The sequence below is a fragment of the Chrysemys picta genome, chromosome 2, assembly GCF_011386835.1.
Source record: "Chrysemys picta bellii isolate R12L10 chromosome 2, ASM1138683v2, whole genome shotgun sequence".
In the NCBI taxonomy this organism is placed as follows: Eukaryota; Metazoa; Chordata; order Testudines; family Emydidae; genus Chrysemys; species Chrysemys picta.
This window is the reverse complement of record NC_088792.1, coordinates 152,454,791-152,473,723: the sequence shown is the minus strand read 5'-3', so window position 1 is coordinate 152,473,723 and position 18,933 is coordinate 152,454,791. Positions and strand designations below refer to the sequence as shown.

At 51.2% G+C, this 18,933-nt stretch overlaps 1 protein-coding gene across 2 annotated transcripts; it reads left to right on the top strand.

The window, feature by feature from the left end:
- Nucleotides 1–466: 466 nt before the first annotated feature.
- On the top strand, nt 467–14,158 carry LOC101947459 (aldose reductase-related protein 2-like). Of its 2 annotated transcripts, XM_042840254.2 has the most exons (9): nt 467–673; nt 2,910–3,026; nt 4,948–5,025; nt 6,545–6,661; nt 7,930–8,036; nt 10,611–10,698; nt 10,894–10,977; nt 11,694–11,782; nt 13,706–14,158. In XM_042840254.2, the coding sequence occupies exons 1-9, from the start codon at nt 482–484 to the stop codon at nt 13,743–13,745; spliced, it is 912 nt and encodes a 303-aa protein (XP_042696188.2). In that variant the 5' UTR covers nt 467–481; the 3' UTR covers nt 13,746–14,158. The 2 variants fall into 2 exon arrangements, with proteins under 2 accessions (XP_042696188.2, XP_065440490.1); XM_065584418.1 differs by lacking the exon at nt 11,694–11,782.
- Nucleotides 14,159–18,933: the final 4,775 nt, after the last annotated feature.

Genomic DNA, 18,933 nt, shown 5'->3' with positions numbered 1-18,933 from the left:
CTATGGATGTTGGTAGTTTGGCGTATGAGCCCCCAGGGACCAGTGAAGCAAAGGACGACCTTGTTATCCCCGTCTATGCAAAGCCCTTTTAGTCTCCAAGGCAACAAAATATTCCATGAGGCTTGGCTCTGCAAAGTTGCAGCTGAAACTCTCTTGCCCGGAGTGCCGTGGGACCCTTTTAACAACCGAATGTGGGCAGGAGTGCCACTATGCACCGTAGCTGAAAGGTGGCATCGTGGGCACCACAGCGCCCCCTAGTGCCATGCTGGGGCCTTGGTTGAACACTGACTTGGAAGTACGAGCACCACGTGTGGAGTTTGCAGCACCTAGCCGTTCCGTGGGGGTACCTCCTACCCAAGTGTGGACAAGGCCTGGCCCTGGGTTTGGCTTGACAGATCCCAAGCTATTGAGCTGGTGTAAATCAGTGTAGCTCGTTAGCCCCAGGAGTGTGGCTCTGGGGAAGATTACATAGCAAGCAGTGATGCATCTATTGCTTTCTTTGCAGTCTCCCCCGGGGGCCGTTCAGGAAGCCATGGAGGTAGCTTTAAATGCTGGATATCGGCACGTCGACTGTGCTTATTTTTACCAGAACGAGGCCGAGATCGGAGCAGCCCTTCAGAAGAAGCTGGGGGAAGGGAGGCTGAAGAGAGACGAGCTTTATGTGGTGAGCAAGGTGAGCCCCGTTTTCCTTCCAAACAGAAGCCCAGGATTGCCAATTCTTTCTAAGTTACCCCAAGACTTGGGATACTGGGTGGTTGTTTTTTTTTCTCATGGCCTCTGCGCCTGGACTCATGATACGGTGAAAATTTCAGCCTCCGCTAAATAAAAAATGATTTCCTAATCCCCTCGGTTATTCACAGAAGCTGCAAAATGAGACCCACGAAAGGCCAGAAGGCAAATAAGACCCTATGGCTTTTTAAGCCAATCTCATGGATTCTGGGGGACCTGACTCATGAAGGCTTGATGTTGGCTGTACTGTATGTCTTGTGGATTGAAATGCAATTATCAAAGAGCGGCCACTCCCAGTGCAGAACAACAACTTTATTAAACTTTCTAACTTACTAGAGATGATCAAAAATGGACAATGGGACCGGTTTCCATTGGAAAATGCAATTTTGTCAAAATCTAAACCATTTTGCAGAAACATCGCAATTTTGGTGAAATTGTGATGGAAAAATGTCAAAACACATTGTTTCGACTGTCTCATTTCATTTAACTTCCACTTGCATATTTTTGTGTTGTTCCAGACTGTATTATGTTGACCTTAGTAAAATGAAAAGTTTCAATGTTTCCAAATAAAAACTTTTCAGAATTTTCACCCTACTAGAAATTTCAATTTGATGGAATTTTCCAAGGATTCAAATTCCGTTTTTTGCCCAGTAGTGCTCCATGTTCTTATATGCCATTCAATAGTTAATAGAATTAGTGCTAGCTACATATATACAAACATCTCACTTTTGTGGAGCACACCCATAGCTACTATAGAATCACAGAAATGTCAGGCTGGAAGGGACCCTAAGAAGTCATCAAGTCCAGTCCCTTGCACTGAAGCAGGACCAGGTAAACCTTGACTATCCCTGACAGGTTTTGTCCAACCTGGTCTTAAAAACCTCCAGCAAGGGGATTCCACAACTTCCCTTGGAAACCTGTTCCAGGGCTTAACTACCCTGAGGCCTGGTCCATACTAACCCCCCACTTTGAACTAAGATACGCAACTTCAGCTACGTGAATAACGTAGCTGAAGTCGAAGTACCTTAGTTCGAACTTACCGCAGGTCCAGACGTGGCAGGCAGGCTCCCCCTTCGACTCCGCGTACTCCTCTCGCGGAGCAGGAGTACCGGCGTCGACGGCGAGCACTTCCGGGATCGATCCGGAATCAATTTATCGCATCTAGACAAGACGCGATAAATCGATCCCAGAAGATCCATTGCTTACCGCCGGACCTGGAGGTAAGTATAGACCTACCCTTAGAGTTAGAAAGATTTTCCTAATTTCTAACCTAAATCACCTTTGCTGATGGTTTAACCCATTACTTTTTGTCCTACCTCCAATGAACATGGAGAACAATTGATCACATTTTTTATAACCGCCCTTCACATATTTCAAGACTGGTATCAGGTCCCCCCCTCAGTCGTCTTTTCTCAAAACTAAGCTATAGTTATGATATTATCTCAGACTCTGTTTATGATGCAAGTAACAAAGGCCCATGGTAGGTTCCTACAACAATAAGCGTCAATGGAATGCTAAATAGAAGAGATTCCCAAACTGGGTGTACCTGAGAGCTGATTGGTCACATGGTGCTGGCTCCTCCTCCTGGTTTCTTGCTGAGAAGAGCAGACCAATAGGAGCAGGGATATGGAATGAAGAGCAACATTTGACTTGTTGCTCTAAGGCCCGGTAGGAACACATAATTTGTATAGAGTAAAATGCTGGGGAAAGGGATGTCGGTTTTGCTCTTGGAGAGGAAGGATTGTGCTGCGGTGAAGCCACTGGACTGGGATTCAGGAGATCTGGCTTCGGTTCCTGACTCTGTCACACCCTCCCTCTCTCTGTGCCTCGGTTCCCCATCGATACAGCTCATTATACTCCCGTTCTCCTACTCTTTGTCTGACCATGCTCCCATATCACAGAGGCAGCCTGGTCCCGTAGAACAGATGGTGGATTGGGAGTCTAGAAACCTGGGCTCTATCCCTAGCTTTGCCACTGACCCGCTGTGTGACCTGGAGTAATTCACGTCCCCTCCACGTTTCTCCTCCCACCCTGGGTCTGTCTCTTCTATTTAGACTGAGCTCTGCAGAGCAGGGACTGCCTCTCTCTACATGTGCGTATAGCGCCCAGCATAAGGGGCCCTCATTTTGGTTAGGTGCTCCTGGAATACAACTAATAATGCAACTATCTTCTCTGGGCAGCTGTGGAACAGCTTCCATGCCCCACAGGATGTGAGGCCAGCTTTCCTGAAAAGCCTGACGATGCTGAAGCTGGATTACCTGGATCTCTATCTCATGCACTCTCCAATGGGCTTTCCGGTAAGGTGGATTCTCTCTGAGCTGATGGCATTTATTTCCCTTTCTTCCCCCTAGCCACACAGCAGTTTACATGGCGACGAGTCAGTGCAGGACAGAACTGGGTTTCCGTTTGTAATTGTCAAGAGGCAAAACAAGGAAGGCTGGGTTGTCCCTCCGTGGCAGGTCGACAGCCCCTGAGTGTGTTGTCTGGTTTCCTTTTGCACTTCTAGGAAGCATGCTCGAGTGGCTAAAACGCGAAGCTGGGACTCAGGATTACTAGGTTCAACTCCCAGTTTAACCACAGACTTACAACACGACCTTGGGCAAGTCACTTGATAGACCCTGGGCCTCAGTTCTCTCTATGTCACATGGAACTAACATTACTGTCCTGCCTCACAGGGGTGTGAGGTGCTCAGATATTATGGTGATAAGATAAAGGTTCTGTTGCACCTTCCATCCAAGTAGCTACAAGGGCTTTAGAAACATGGAATAACTGGGCCCCTGTAGCGGGATGAACACCCGCTCCAGCCCTGAAGGGGTTGGAAAAGCCCTGCAGAGGGCTGGGGCTGTAAAGGAGCAAAACCCCAGCTGATTGGGGAAGTGGCTGCAGCTGGGGCCACGCCCCAAACTGAGCCACTCAGCCTTATAAGAAGGCCAGGATAGCAAGAGCTGAGAAGTCTCCCTCTGACAGGAGAGAGAGACAGGCCTGGCTGCAGGGAACTCACCTGGGACCTAGAGTGAGGCAGGGCTGGGAAGCCCTAGGCCAGGAACTCCCCAGTCTGCAGGGCCTGGTCCTAGGCCCATATAGGTATTGGGGTTGCAGAGGGGCAACCTGAGGGTGGGTAAAGGCAGCCAGTCCAAACCCCTTGTTGCCTGTGATGATTGGCTGATAGACTGCAGTCTGCCTCAGGGCGCGGGGGCTAGATGGTGACTGGCAGTAGCCACGAATGAGATAACATTGGGATAGGAGTGAGGAGACCCAGAAAGAGAGTGGGGTACTGCCAGAGGGGCAGCACCCAAGCCAAGGGCACCGGGGTCCGGGAGGGACACGGGGGCCAACGACAGGCGGATCACCGGCCTGCAGAGGGCGCTCTGGATGCTGGGTGAGCTAATTCCCAAGACAACCAGCAGGAGGTGCTGCAGGGGTGAGTCCACGCCTGATTACAGCCCCATTGTCTGACTTCCATGGATGGATGGCATAAGCCAACAGAGAACTTGGCTCATGTAGGCCCATGGGAGACAGTTAAAGGATAGCTTCCCTGGCAGCTGGAACACTGCCACCTCTGGGGTGGCACACAGCAACTATTTAGCAGCAAAATAATCTAGGCTGGGAAATGAAGAAAATGAGAGGATCCAGTTGAACTGTAGGGGAAATCGAGGGTAATCGGGTGTTGGGCAGGGTGTAGGTGGGTCTTCTGGATGGGACATAGAAGAGTCATCCTGACCAGGCATGATCAATGAGGATCTCTTGGCGATTTTGGTAAGAGGAGGGGGCCTTGTGAGAACACCAGCGTTACACTCCATTGGGGTAATTACGCTTACTGCTGAATTGGATCTGCACTGACTCAGCAACACCAGAGCAGGGGAGTCTCCTATCCAAGTCGTGACCCAGCCTCGTTCTTCTTTGAGCTCAGGAGCCTGGACTGCCTCGCCGTGACTGCAATAGCAGGAGCGGGGTCAAGCAAACAGGCCGGGATATTCACTCTCTAGAAAAGCCCCATGCAGACCTCGCTGACGCTGCATCATCCAGCGCCCCTGCCTTTCTTTAGCACTTCCTATTGCAGTAACTCTGACAGAGGTGGTGAGTGTTCCCCGGGGATGGACGGGCCAGCTGGGGTGTTTGATGCCTCGCCACTCATTCGGGTCAGGACTCTCAGCAGTTCCAGAGATGCACATGGGATGCTTCCCCCTAGAAAGTGGCTCTTGGTCTGTTCCCCTGCAGAATATCAACGGGGAGCTCATGCCTCAGAAGGACGGCTTGCTTCTGCAGTCTGATGTGGACTACGTGGACACCTGGAGGGTAAGAGGCAGTACATCAGGCCAAGTGCAATGATGTTCATTGGGGGTCAGAAGCAGGAACAGAACCTGGGACCTTCTGCACCTCAGCCCAAGCTGCTACTGCGTGAGCTAAAGGCGCAGTAGCAATGGGATATGGCACCTGAGCTACATGGAGGTATTTAGGATGGAGGGGGTCTCTCTAGGGTTCCTTGAAGGGGTCCCTTACCAGGGGAAGCCCTGATTTCCCACCTCCTGCGTGCCTCGGTGACGTGCCCCATTGATGGATATCATAAGCACACAGGACCTGATCCAAAGCCCTTTGCAGCCAGTGGAAAGACTCTCATTGGCTTCGACGGGCTCTCCCATAGCGCACAGTGAGCAGCGAGGAAAGAGCAGCGTAGGCTGCCCATCTCTCTCCAGTCGTAATGATCTTCATGGCTGGCTTGCGTTCCTCGCATATATTTCCCATCAGCAGCCTCTGCTGTCTCTCTGTGAGAGACAGAGAGACAGGCTGAACGCGCCTGCCGCCGTAGCAATTGTTAATTACCAGCGAGGTTAAGAGCCACGAGCCAGGGCAGGGTTTTCGTCTGGCTGGAGATAATGGAATGGCCTCATTTAAAACATACAAAGGCTCTGAGAAGGAGCTAATTCGTCATGGGAGGAGATAAGCAGTGCTCGTATGCCGACAGAAATATTTTTAAACCTGTTCAGAAGGGGAACTAGAGCTACGATTCCAGTCAGCTCCATTTCACCTCTGTCGTTCTGGGTGTGTGCAGAAGGCCGAATTCGGGCACAGCACTACAGCTTCAGTGGCAAAGCTCTCCTGTGTGGGCGCCCGAGGTGTAGGCTGCGTTTTAAGGTGCTCCATTCTCAGCACTGCCTGAAGGCCCAGCCTAAGTACGTGGAGAGATGGAGATCTGCCACTTGAATCCGATTGATCACAGTCATCCCAGGAGCTGCACACCTGCCCTGGGTGGGCATGGAGGACAGAATCAGGGCTGGCTCCAGGCACCAGCCGACCAAGCACGTGCTTGGGGCGACACCTTGTAAGGGGCAGCCAATCTTGCGGTGGCGGGGCGGCGCTCGGGGTTGGTTGGTTTTGGTTCAGCGGGGCAGTGCTCGGGGGGGGGGGAGGGGGTAAGCACAGGGGTAGGAACTTCTGTGGCACATGAGAGCACCAATTGCTGGGCCTGGTCCATGCACATGGGCCCACCTCCTCAAAGGTATACAGGCCGATGTTCCTAAGGAGGTGGTGGGCTTTGACACAGGTGCTGAGCACCCACAGCTCCGGGTGGAGCTGGTGGCAGCTGCAAGTGTTCCTGCACCCCGGCAAAGCCAGCCAGTGCATTGTCACTCGCCTGTTATTCCAGCAGCCCTCTGGGTTTCCCTAGCTATGCGGGCCCAGCCCATGACCTGCTGCATAGAATCATAGAAGATCAGGGTTGGAAGGGACCTCAGGAGGTCATCTAGTCCAACCCCCTGCTCAAAGAAGGACCAATTCCCCAACTAAATCATCCAGCACCTCTTTGTTTTCCTGGCAGGCAATGGAGAAGCTGGTGGACGAAGGCCTGGTGAAATCGGTGGGGGTTTCCAACTTCAACGTCTCCCAGCTGGAGAGGCTGCTGTCCGTGTGCAGGATCAAACCTGCCACCAACCAGGTAAAGGCCTGTGATTGGGCAGCGTCTGAGTTATACCTGTAACGGTGTAGTTTGCCGTGGTGGTCTAGGCTGGTCCCTGGCTATGAGAGAGACAAGGCAGGTGAGTCCCCTTCAGCTCTGTGCAGCTCGAAAGCTTGTCTCTCTCACCTGCTCTGCCTGTAGCAATGGTGTCTCCACTCCAGGGAGTGCTTATGCTAGCTTTGCATCGGGCTGCTTATAGTTGCAAATAGTAACTGGGAAGCTGCCGCTATGGCGTCCTCTGTACTGTGCTAAGCAGACTTTAGGTGCTTCATGCAGCATTCGAATGCCTGGGTTCGCAGCTTGGGCAGAGCCAGAGAGGTTGTGCTCGCTCTTTGAGGGCGTGGCCCAAAAGGGCTTCTTTGTATCCCAGAAGCACAGAGCCCAGCCAAGCTTGGGACCCCACTGTGCTCAGTGTGAGACAGTCCCTGCACTGAAAAGCCAGCGGTCCAAATAGACCAGATGGGCAAAGGGGAAACAATCATGGAGAGGGGGAAGTTAAAGCCCAAATCTCATGGCTCCGAATTGCTCCTAACTAGGCCAAGCTGCCTCTTAACATGGGGGGCGTGGCGTGGTGTGGAGAAGGCTGAGAACCACCGGCCTAATCAATTAGGTTCTGTCTTCCTGCGGCCGGTCGCTGTCACTGCCAATAGCTAACGCTGCAGAAGGAGGCCATGGGAAATGCTGTGAAGGGTGATTGATCGGTCCTGATCCACTATGAGGGTGGTGAAGCACTGGAATAGGTTACCTAGGGAGGTGGTGGAATCTCCTTCCTTAGAGGTTTTTAAGGCCAGGCTTGACAAAGCCCTGGCTGGGATGATTTAGGTGGGGGATTGGCCCTGCTTTGAGCAGGGGGTTGGACTAGATATCTCCTGAGGTCCCTTCCAACCCTAATCTTCTATGATTCTATGTTCTGGCAGAAAGCTGTAGCCTGAGCCTTGCTTCCCCTCTCTTAGGCCAGGGTGTGGAGGAAGGAAGCCGCATCTGATGTTCAGTCCAGAATGCTGGGAGAGGCATGTGGGATTGAGCTGAGAAGAGAAGACTTGGCCAGGGCAGGAGGGAGGCTCATCTGACCCTGGGGTTATGGGGGCTCCTAATATTCAGCAAACCAGGCCCCAGCTTTGGGCTTTCCGATGAAAGCTGCACCCATCCCTCCTAGGGAAGGACTGCCTGGCACTTCAGAGCCCACTCATGAGCACCTTGAGGCAATGGGACGTGGGCAGGAGATACAATAATTGTTTCTCCACCAGGTGGAGCTGCATCCCTATCTGACCCAGCCCGAGCTGGTGGAGTACTGCAAGTCTAAGGGGATTGTCCTCATCGCATATAGTCCCTTCGGCTGCCCTGCCCTGCCCTGGTAAGTCACCCCTAACGTGCACCCTCGGAGGGTAGATCGAAAGCAGTGGGCTATGCTGGAGGGTGATGTAGCAGGCAGGACACCTGCTCCTGCCTGGAAGGGCCTGAGAGAGAGCCTAGGGAGCAGACAGCATGAAGGCTGAGCTGATTGGGGGAAGTGGCTGCAGCTGGGGCCATGCCCCAAACAGCCTCAGCAGGCCCTAGAAAGAGGCTGGGAGCCAGAAGCCCAAGAGTCTCTCTCTGCCTTCAGGGAGAGAAGGGCCTGGCTGCAGGGAGCTAGACACAGGGTACCTGTAGTGGAGCAGGGCTGGGGAAAGGCTGAGGAGCTGGGGAACTCCAGCCTGGAAACCCCCAGGCCAAGGGGTACTGGGGGTTGCAGAGGGCAGCCCAGGGCTAGTCCAAGGCAGCAGGTCCAAACCCCCCTTGCCAGTGATGAGTGGCCTATGCTGCAGTCTGCCCCAGGGAACGGGCGCTAGTTGATGACTGGCAATGGCCTTATTCTGAAGTGAGGTAGGGATAGTGGGTGGGGGTTCCCCAGGGAGGGGAGACCCTAGTATTGAGGGATGTACTGCCAGGGGGCAGTGCCCCAGATACAAGGGCACCGGGGTCCAGGAGGGACATGGGGGGCCAGAGGACAGGCGGATCACTGGCCTGCAGGGGGCACTCCAGGACGCTGGAAGAGCTGATTCCCCGAAGCAACCAGTAGGGGGTGCCGCAGGGGTGAGTCCAGACCTCTACAGGTGAATACACACAGGACCCAGGCAGTGCTGTTGGCAGTCCTGTCTGCTTGTTAACGTTCAGAGATCAGCGTTTTCCCCCCTGCTAGGGAGCCGGATTCCAGTCTGGCTCGGGTATCCCTAGAGGAACCACCGCCTGCATTCCAGCAGGAGCAACTGCCTTGTGAGCGTGGGCGCCGGAAGGAAGCCAGGGTGGCTCTGGGATCCTGGGGTGAGGTTTGCACGGCTGTTAGAGGAACACGATGCATGTGTGATCTGGAGTCACGGACGCCAATGATGTTGGTTTCTCAGAGCGGAACTGTGCTCCAAAAGTGACCTGTAAAGGGAGAATGTCCAGTGAGCTAATCAGAGACGAGCGGGAGGTAGAAGGGGTGGGGGTCTTGCTGCTCCACAGTCCATGCTGGTGACTGGCTAAGCAGCAGTCCAGCAGAAAAGGAGTAGGGGTTACAGTGGACAAGAAGCTGGATATGAGTCAACAGTGTGCCCTTTTTGCCAAGAAGGCTAGCGGCATTTTGGGATGTATAAGTAGGGGCATTGCCAGCAGATCGAGGGACATGATCATTCCCCTCTATTCAGCATTGGTGAGGCCTCATCTGGAGTAGTGTGTCCAGTTTTGGGCCCCACACTACAAGAAGGATGTGGAAAAACTGGAAAGAGCCCAGAGGAGAGCAACATAAATGATTAGGGGGCTGGAGCACATGACGTACGTGGAGTGTCTGAGGGGAGTGGGATTGTTTAGTGTGCAGAAGAGGAAAAATGGGGGGGGGGAGGGGGGTTGATAGTTGCTTTCAACTACCTGAAGGGGGTTCCAAAGAGGATGGAGCTTGGCTGTTCTCAGTGGTGGCAGATGACAGAACAAGGAGCAATGGTCTCAAATTGCAGTGGGGGAAGTTTAGGATGGATATTAGGAAACACTATTTCATTAGGAGGGTGGTGAAGCACTGGAATGACTTCCCTAGGGAAGTGGTGGAATCTCCATCCTTAGAGGTTTTTAAGGTCAGGCTTGACAAAGCCCTGGCTGGGATGATTTAGTTGGGGGATTGGTCCTGCTTTGAGCAGGGGGTTGGACTAGATGACCTCCTGAGGTCCCTTCCAACCCTGATATTCTATGATTCCATGACTCAGAAAACACCTTCTGGGGACAGTAGATGCCCACAGCACACATCTGTAGCACAAAGGGGCAGTTCTGCCCTGAACTGCCATCGCAGGGCTCTGTGTTGACTGTCTGGCAAATGGAGTGAGTGTGAGCTGGAGGCCTGAGAGGTGTTTCTGTAGCCTGGGCTGGCTCGGAGATACAAGCTGGGTCCTCCTCCTTCATGGCTGGTCACCCTGGCCCACCCAGCCAAGGTCTGGCTGAGATCTTCGCTAGGCTAACTGGGCTGGATTCTGCTCTCACTCCGGTTTGATTTCACTGACTTGGGTGGAGTTGCTTGGCCCAAGAACATTTACTGGATTCTTTTATCTTTATCAAGAGCCTGGCCAACATAACAGGGGTCCCGCTGCATGATGAGTTCTGGGGTACGGCCCTGCCGCATTGTGACAAAGCAGGGGAGAGGCTGAGTGAGCGGGGCCAGGGAGGGGTCCTGGCTGTTATTAGCAGCTGTTGTTTGCACAGTAGCACCAAGGGGCATTTGTCGACCCTGTCCCTGGCTCAGGGGGAGTGACAGACTCCCTCAGTGCCTTCCCTTCCCTGTTTCTCCAGCCAGCAGCAGGAGGCTCTGCTGCCTCCCAGCGGTGCTGTGAAGGCGACTCCCCACCAGCCTTCTGTTTGCAAAGTGCTGCCTGTTCTCCGAGAGCAGCAGCCCTTGTTCAGGACTCTCCATATCCTCTTCCCTTAGCCCTTCGGGGGAGAACAGCCCTGTGCCCCTCCTAGAGAATCCCACGGTGAAGGAGATCGCTCAGAAGCATGGAAAAACCAGCGCTCAGGTGAGGGGGGGACAGCACTGGCCTTAGTGGCGTTTCTCTATATAGACGTGCAACATCCTCTCTAAGCTACACTGGGGGGGGTTGTGGGTGCAGTGTGGAAAAACCGGTCTCTCGGTCTCTTCCCGCTGACTGTGCTCCTCCTGGCCACCGCGCCAGCCACATATACTGGCTCACCAGCTCCTGCCCTCTCCGCAGGTTCTCATCCGCTTCCACATTCAGAGGGGCATCGCCACCATCCCGAAAAGCATCACCCCGGCCCGCATTGTGGAGAACGCAGAGGTAACGGGGATGGCTAGCGAGCCGGGAGCCCTCTTCCACTCCTTGCAAATGGCTGAGGTGTTACTGTCACCAGAGCGGGGTGAGACACTTCACACAAGCGACGGCTGGGGACTTGTACCAAAGCCGAGCTGTACCCAGCAGGATTTGAACAGCTAGTTCGAGGGACCCTTAAGTATTGCTAGCCCCTCTGTTCGGGGATACGCTCGTAGGCCCTCTGCTTGGAGACCTAAGTGGGTTTGCTCCCCGCAGAACACACAACACAGAGCAAGGTCTGGCTGTTAAACAGCCTGCGTTGGCTGTGAGAATAGCTTGTGGCCCAGAAATCTGGGGGTGGGATTTTTGTCCTTTCACTGAGGAGTTGAATGGGTGGCCATGCCCATCTGGTAGAGCTGTGCTGAACAAATGCTCAGGGCCGGGCACCCAACAGAAGATCTGCCATTCGCCTCAGAGAGAGAGACACACGCAAAGGCTGGGGGTGAATTTCAGCACAGCAGCTTGAGACGCAGTAACTTCCCATGCACGCGCTGGGGAAGTCCCATGCCCACACCCTGCCATTCCCCGTATCCAGCTTCCTGGTCCCACTCAGACTCCAAGGGGCTGCATTTCCCAGCCTTACAGACTATCTGCCCGCGTCTTCCATGCTTTGCCGTGGACTTGCGTCTCCTGGCAGACTCGGGAGCCTGGGCTTGGAGTCAAAAGCTGTTTCTTCTGTGTAGGTATATGACTTTCACCTGACACACACCGAAATCCAGACGCTGGAAGGACTAGACTGCAACACGCGATTTATTAAATGGAACCTGCTGGGGTGAGTGATTGAAACAGGCTCTTCTAACTAAAAAAACTTAGCCCTGTGCAACTGTGCTGAAGTCTTCAGAGCCCAGCTAACAATATTACACCGGGAAGCTTGCAGGCTAGGAAGCAGTGGGTGCTTTCAGTCATGTGGCCCAGGGGCTAGCGCACTGGATGGGGATGCAGGAGACCTGGGTTCTATTTCTAGCTTTGCCTCTGGCCTGCTGGGTGACCTGGGACCAGTCACTTCCCATCCTTTGCCTCAGTTTTCCTAAATGCAAAATAGGGATAACGATCCTTTGCTTTTCCTCCACAGGGCTCAAGGTAGATAGGTGGTAGATATTCAGTAGCATCTACTCTTTAAGGCTCTCGAAGCACCTTCCCAACATTAATTAACCCACAGTGAAGTAGGTAAGGGACCAAACCCAGCAGGGATTGTCCCCGTTAGCTTCAGGTGGGGTTGTTCCCAAGCCAGTGTGGGTCTCCCCTATTATAAAGGGAGCTGTTTCCTCTCGGATGCGAACCCATTCAGAGGCAAGGAATACATCACAAAGGTTTGAGCAGCACATTGAAGTTCCAGTGTAATACGTGCGGAGTATTGCTATTGTTTGTTTAAGCACTGACTGTAGGCTTGGCCCTTGTCCAATACACACAATCAAATCTTACCTCATGGCAGGGCTCGCAAATAAGGCCCCGATCCTGAAATCGGAGAGGCCAGCGTGGGACCCGAAGAGATTTCATCTGGGTGGAGGGCAGGGGTCGGTAAATGCATAACCCAAGCTAGGAGAATGTGGATTTGATGCTCTCTAGTGGCTGGTGCACAGAGATGTTTCAAGCCACTATAGAGCTGGTTAAAATATAAAGCTGTGACTTTCTTTCTGAAAATGTAAACAAAATGACCCCACCCTGAAAACCTTGCTACAGAAGTTCTGTTTTTTGACTATAGGAACATTGGAAAAATTTCCCTTCCTCTTCCCTGTTTCCACTGAAAAGAGGGAATGGATCCCAAAAAGAAAACTTCTGGTTTTCAACAGCTGAAATTTTTCAATCAAATTACATTTTCATTTTGATCAAAAAGCCATTTTTAATTGGGGAGGCAGCATTTTTGGTGAAAAATGCTGACCAGCTAAGGCGTGGGTTCTCAACCTTTCCCCTACTGGGTCCCCTCTACCCTCTAATCAAATCTAGCTCCTTATATAACACTTTTCAGCAGTAGATCTGAGAGGTCCAGATTCATGAAGGTGCTTAGGCATCCCAACGTCTTAAACCACCCACACCTCCCCTGGGGCCCTGCCAACAAGTGGAATTCTCAGCCCAGCTTTGTGAATCTAGTCCAAAGTGACTTGCTTCAGAGTCATCCAAGCAAAACCCACATCTCCCGTGTCCCAGTCCGCTCGGCCATGCTGCAGGAAGGGCAGGGATTTCACAACCAAACGCTGTTGGCGGCCCATGAAGTTGAGCCCCTTTTTGTTGTTAGAGGTTGATATTGCACTGGGGAAGTTAATGGGAGTTTTTCTATTGACTTAATTGGGAGCAGGATCAAGGCCCTTAAGTCTTTGAATGCAACAGGGGCTAAAAAGCAGGATTGGCTCATCCTTTTAGTTGGAGAGATTCTGGGTTTAAACGCCTCTGGTGGTGCAAGGTATCACCAGCAGATCCAGTTGCAGGATGGGCGCCTGACGGAACAGAATGCACCGGCAAATCCAGAGAGGGATGGGCTTAGCTTATTTGTGTTTCTTTTAATTAAACTCATGGGTTAATGTATTTTAAATTAAAGGTTTGAATTCCACTAAAATTCCCTGTTTTGGCTATTCCTATCACATATATAGAAGAGGTGACTGGCTACCTGCACTGTTTGCTTCTTAAAAAGCTTTTACATGGAAGATTCTGAATGGTTGTGATAATTATTTACTTAGGATGTATTTGTCTCTTATTCCAGGATGGAGACACACAAACACTTCCCATTCAGTGACAAGTAATTATCGCGGCCTAAAGAAATGGCAAGTCAGTCCTGGAAGATCCGGTTCCCAGTAAATCAACTGCATGTATTGGCAAGCTTTGGAAATGATCCATATCAGCCTCTCAAAATCCTTCTGAAATGTCCTAGGCAAGGTAAACTAAAATCTACTTGCCTACCTGTACACTGGGGCTAAAACTAATTATGTTTTATGCATCCATTTTAAGTGATGTGAGAATGGAGGAGAAGAATTTTACAAGGGTGATTTTAAATATTTGCTCAGCAAAGGGTAAGGGGGGATCTTGATAAGCTATTTGTTCTCTGGAGACCGTTTCTAGATGTGGGGGTAAAGGATTAGACCCTTCTGTAAGGTTCCCCTGATTTTCTTTCAGTAACACAATAAAAAACAGCTGCCCAATGACCGCATTTAGCATTCCCAGGTTCGTGTGTTGATTTTTCAGGGGACTTTCACCATGCACTGAACATACTGAGGTTTTGTTAAACAGCAGACTGTACCAACGCGCCTTTAACTTGATGCAACATGGGATTTGCAGTCTCCTGTTCAAAACCTTCAGCAATGTAAAGGCTTCAGCTATATTCTGCACCGCTGTGTTATAAATCAGTTAGTTTACTGGGGGGGGGGGGGGAGGAGAAGAGTCATACCAACCGGAATATTCCTATCAATTGGAGTCAGACTTTGTACTGAAGACCAACCCAATCACTTCAGTCCCACTTAAGTTGTGCCTGTTCTAGCCCCTTACTCCTGATTAAATGGGATGTAAGTGAGGTATAGCCCTTGTGCTGGATAGCCCTGGATGCATAGGTGAATGTCTGTTGGAGACAAGAGTCAGTTTTCACTGTATGTTGCTTACCTTTTGAGGTAAGGGTATGTTGGGTATGTTGCTTACCCTTTCCCTTCAAGTGCTCAGCAAACAGGCTAGTTCACTGAACGCATGTGCATAAAAGTCAGCATGTCCTGATGGACTGCACAGTACAGCAAGCTGACCTTGACAGATCACTGGGAGCAACAGTTTTGCGGTGGACTTCAGTGAATGTATGGTCAGGCCCAGTATTAACCTGGAGAGACTTAAACCCTTTAATGTACATTAGATTTGTGTGTTTGGGTTTTTCACCTTCCTCTGCAGCGTGGGGCATGGGCAGTGATGAACTGCCAAAATCTTAGGAACCAGTTCCCTACCAGCCTCTTACTCCCACGGGGGCCCAGCCCGGCGCCAGGGCCGGGGCCCGGGGTCAGGCAGTGCCGTGCAGCCAGAGTTGGGGCTGGGCTGGAGCCAGGCCAGAGCCAGGCAGCACTGCACAGCCAGGGCTGGGCCGGAGCTGGGCTGGGCCACGCGGTGCCTGGAGTCCTCCTCACGCCCCACCCCCGCCCCAGTTCACCTGCAGGAAGTCCTGCTTCCCACAAATCGGCTGATTCACGGGAAGCAGGGGAGTGGGAGGAGAAGCCGGGGGGGGGAGGGGGATGTCAGGGGAGGAGGCGGACCTAGGTGAGCTGGGGCCTGGAGCAGGGCAGGGAGCTGCCAGAGATTTTTTTTTTTTTTTTTTAATGTAAAAGCCCTTTTAGAACCAGTAAAAAGCAACAGAGGGTCCTGTGGCACCTTTAAGACTAACAGAAGTACTGGGAGCATAAGCTTTCGTGGGTAAGAACCTCACTTCTTCAGATGCAAGTGAAGGACCCTCTGTTGCTTTTTTACAGATTCAGACTAACACGGCTATCCCTCTGATTTTTAGAACCAGGACAACCGGTTCTAAAAGGGCTTCTAAATTTAACAACCGGTTCCTGCAAACCGGTGGGAACCGGCTCCAGCTCACCACTGGGCACAGGTCACTTGCTGGAGGATTCTCTGCACCTTGCAGTCTTTAAACCACGATTTGAGGACTTCAATAGTTCAGACATAGGTCAGGGGTTTGATAGAGGAGTGGGTGGGTGACCTCCTGTGTTGTGCAAGGATCATAATGGTCCCTAGTCCATTATGAAGGGATCATAATGGTCCCTTCTTACCTTAAAGTCTATGATTTGGGTTTTTAAGGTACACAAGTTCACATACCTCAGGTGTTACAATACACTAGCCCCTGCTTAGTGTTGTCTGTTCAGTTTGTTTGCCAGATGATGACCATTATGTGTGTTGAATGGATGTAGTGTAAATTTGGACATATAGTCTAGGAGTGTAAAGCTGTGTGTGTGGTTAGAATGAAAACAAAACTGAAATATGTCAGATAAAACTTTCCTATGGACCTAGTTGAAATAACTTGCATATAATTAGTTATCACGGCTGTTTCACATTGAATTGGAAAGGGAAGGATTCATTTATATGGCTAATACTTAACAATATTTAATACTTTGTACAGGGCTTTGAAGATGCAATGTCTTTAGCTGAAATCTCACATTTAAACTTCCTCTTCAGTTTGTTACTGCACATTGTTCTCACAGGGCAGTTTGTTTTAAATTGAGAAGTTAATTGTTCCTTAATTATAACAGATGTGCAAAAACATCTCTAGGTTACCCTTCAGCCCTGTCTGTTAGTGCCCTCTTGTGGGGTAAAGGTAATTCACTCCCGGTCTGGTCTAAAGCTGAAAAGTTACCCCAACCCTGCTCTTCAAGGACACCCGTTGCAAGATGAGGGTCTATAACGGTGTTGGGACTAACCACAGAACCTCCCGCTGGTGACTCCGGGAATTAGCTCAGTCCAGTGGAGCGCCCAGTCCTGGTGGTGTCCCGGCCATTGTCTCCGCCTCGGTTGGCGTCTGAGCCTGTGTCACTCTCAACTTGCAGCATCCTCTTCGAGCCACTGCCCTCCAGCAGTGCCCCTTAGTCCATCCCCGCTCCCTTCCGGGGGGGTTGGGGGAGGGGTCACTCAGCTGTCTCTGTGCCCTGGCCAATGTGGGCAACTACACCCCTAAAGTCACAGCCCTCTTGGCAGGGGGTTGGTGCAGCCCAAGACAGCCACTCCCGTCAGCCGGGTATAAGGCAAGGGGGATGGGGGGGGAACCCAGGCCCACCCACTACTCTGGGTCCCAACCCAGGGACCCTCTAGTAGTAGCCATCCTGCCCTCCCTCTGTCTGTCTACGTCCTTGGGCCGCTTCCCCTTCGGCCCCTCGCACAGGCTAGGCCCTTCCCCTCAGGGCCTGCAATCTGGCAGACACCGGGATGAAGTTCCCTTCTGCTCCCCCAGGCCTGCCCAGCACTGCGCTGTCCTAGGTGCTAATCTCCCCACCTCTGGAGACAGACCTTCACCCATGAAGGTCTGGGACAGACTGACTACTCCCTTCCTGGGCAGCCTTTATATAGGGCTGAACCTGGCCCTGATTGCCTGTCTCCAATCTGGGCCCCGATTGGCTCCCAATAAGTCATTCTCTGATTGGCTGCCCATCTGCACAGGTGCACTGGCCTGCTGCAGCCTAAATTCTCAGGGAGTGGGGTAGCTGCCCCACTACCGGGTCCTACTTATTTGATCCTGCAGGCTATAGTTTTCCTCCACCTCTTAAGTCGGAGGCCAGGAGCCCAGCTTTTCCCATGGTGCCCTAATGCAAAATGTCCTGTGGGAAGCCCAGCTCCAATCAGGGTTAAGTACACAACTGAAGCTGCTTCCCTTCTTCCTTGCGTAGATCACACAGAGCCGGCTTCTTTAGAAGCCAAGAACAGCTTTGTTGGACTTAACTGGGTCCAGAACAAGGCTTAGAGCTTGAGGAGTTGCTTTGAAGGGGTTGGATTTGTGACAAATGCAGGAATTAACCTTGTTTACATGGCAAGGAGGACGGAGTTTGGGCAAATACAAAAAGGCAACTCCCCCTTCTCAAGCACCCAGTATTTACCTTTTAGCCTACAGCCAGATTTAAAAAGGAGTCTTATTAATGAGTTAGGGTAACCCATCAGCTAGAAAAATGTCATTGTAGTCACACATTAGGCACAGAGCTGGTGGTCATCACGAGGATGGATGGAGATGCTGGAAGTGGTGCAGTTTTCCCTATCACATAATGTTTAAAGGTTATCTGGTATCCAACCTGGAAAAATCATAAAATCCCAAAAAGGGCCGTAACTGGAAGCAACATTGGCTAATCTTGACCAAAATTGGCAGAAATCTTCTAAATATAATTGATAATGCAACTATGTACCTAAAATAGTAGTGTTTGGGACCTGTTTAGCCCCAAGTCACAGATTTTATGCATTTCCCTGTACTTTTTTGCCTTCAGTTAAACAAAAGTCTATAGTCACATGACAGTAGGAGCCTCTTTCTACCATGTATTACATCAACATATTGGCCATTATTTGTCATTATGATTTGAGACGTCGGCTGTCTGCTATTTTATAAATGTTGGCTACTGCTCAACGATTCCTGCACCAGCAACTCACCTTAATACAGCGTACACCATGATGAAATATTTTCCGGCTATGGTCCAGTCTCTGGGCCAAGACTAGACCTGTGTCATCTATGATGAAGCAATCTCCTGCAAAGCCTGGTTGATGAAATGGAGGAATCAAAATGAATTGGACAATGACCACCTCGAGACGGGAGGCAAGCATTGTGCAGTGAATTTCATGTGTGATGGAGGCAATGTGATGCAAGACAGTGGATTTGAAGACATCCTTGTGGAAAGTAGCCTCTGTAGTGCTCCAGTCATCAGCCATGCTCTAAGAGGGAACCATCTAACCATGGCGTTAAAGTCCACAAACGTATAAATGTGTCAATAAATCGATTGAAATGGATGGCACTTAGTGATTCCATGGACAATGATATTGTCCCACAAGATGAAAAGAGACATCTTGGAGAAAGCGCAAACATGCACGGAAGCATTTGAAGATGTGGAGAAAGCACAGGATGAAAACCGAGTGGAAGCACAGAATGCTCTGGCAGGCTTTATGAACCAAGCCCGATCACTCCATCGGCTCATGGACACTTACCTTACAGTACCGGTCTCGGGTTCCCACCCTGCTGAAGCTGTTATACTAATTCAATCTTATTGGGCTGACAAAAACCTGTCTCTCCCTGTATAATGCAGGAGATAGCTGCTCACCTAGGTAGCAGCCCTGGTGGGTTCAAATTTGCCCTCTACTTCTCCTGGAGGACTGTGAACGGGGGCTCCAGCCGTCCAGGTGTCTGGTGTATAGGGTTGGGGAGCTCCCTTGCTTTTGCCTAGTTCCACATGAATTAACTATTGTTTGAGTGGCAGCAAAACCAATACTCCAGCTATA

Bases quoted from the DNA above. Each gene is read 5' to 3' on its own strand.
- LOC101947459 (XM_042840254.2), top strand. From the start codon at position 482: ATGCATCTATTGCTTTCTTTGCAGTCTCCCCCGGGGGCCGTTCAGGAA. The intron at 674-2,909 runs GTGAGCCCCGTT...TTCTCTGGGCAG, and splicing joins AGCTTTATGTGGTGAGCAAG to CTGTGGAACAGCTTCCATGC. The intron at 11,783-13,705 runs GTGAGTGATTGA...CTCTTATTCCAG, and splicing joins ATTAAATGGAACCTGCTGGG to GATGGAGACACACAAACACT.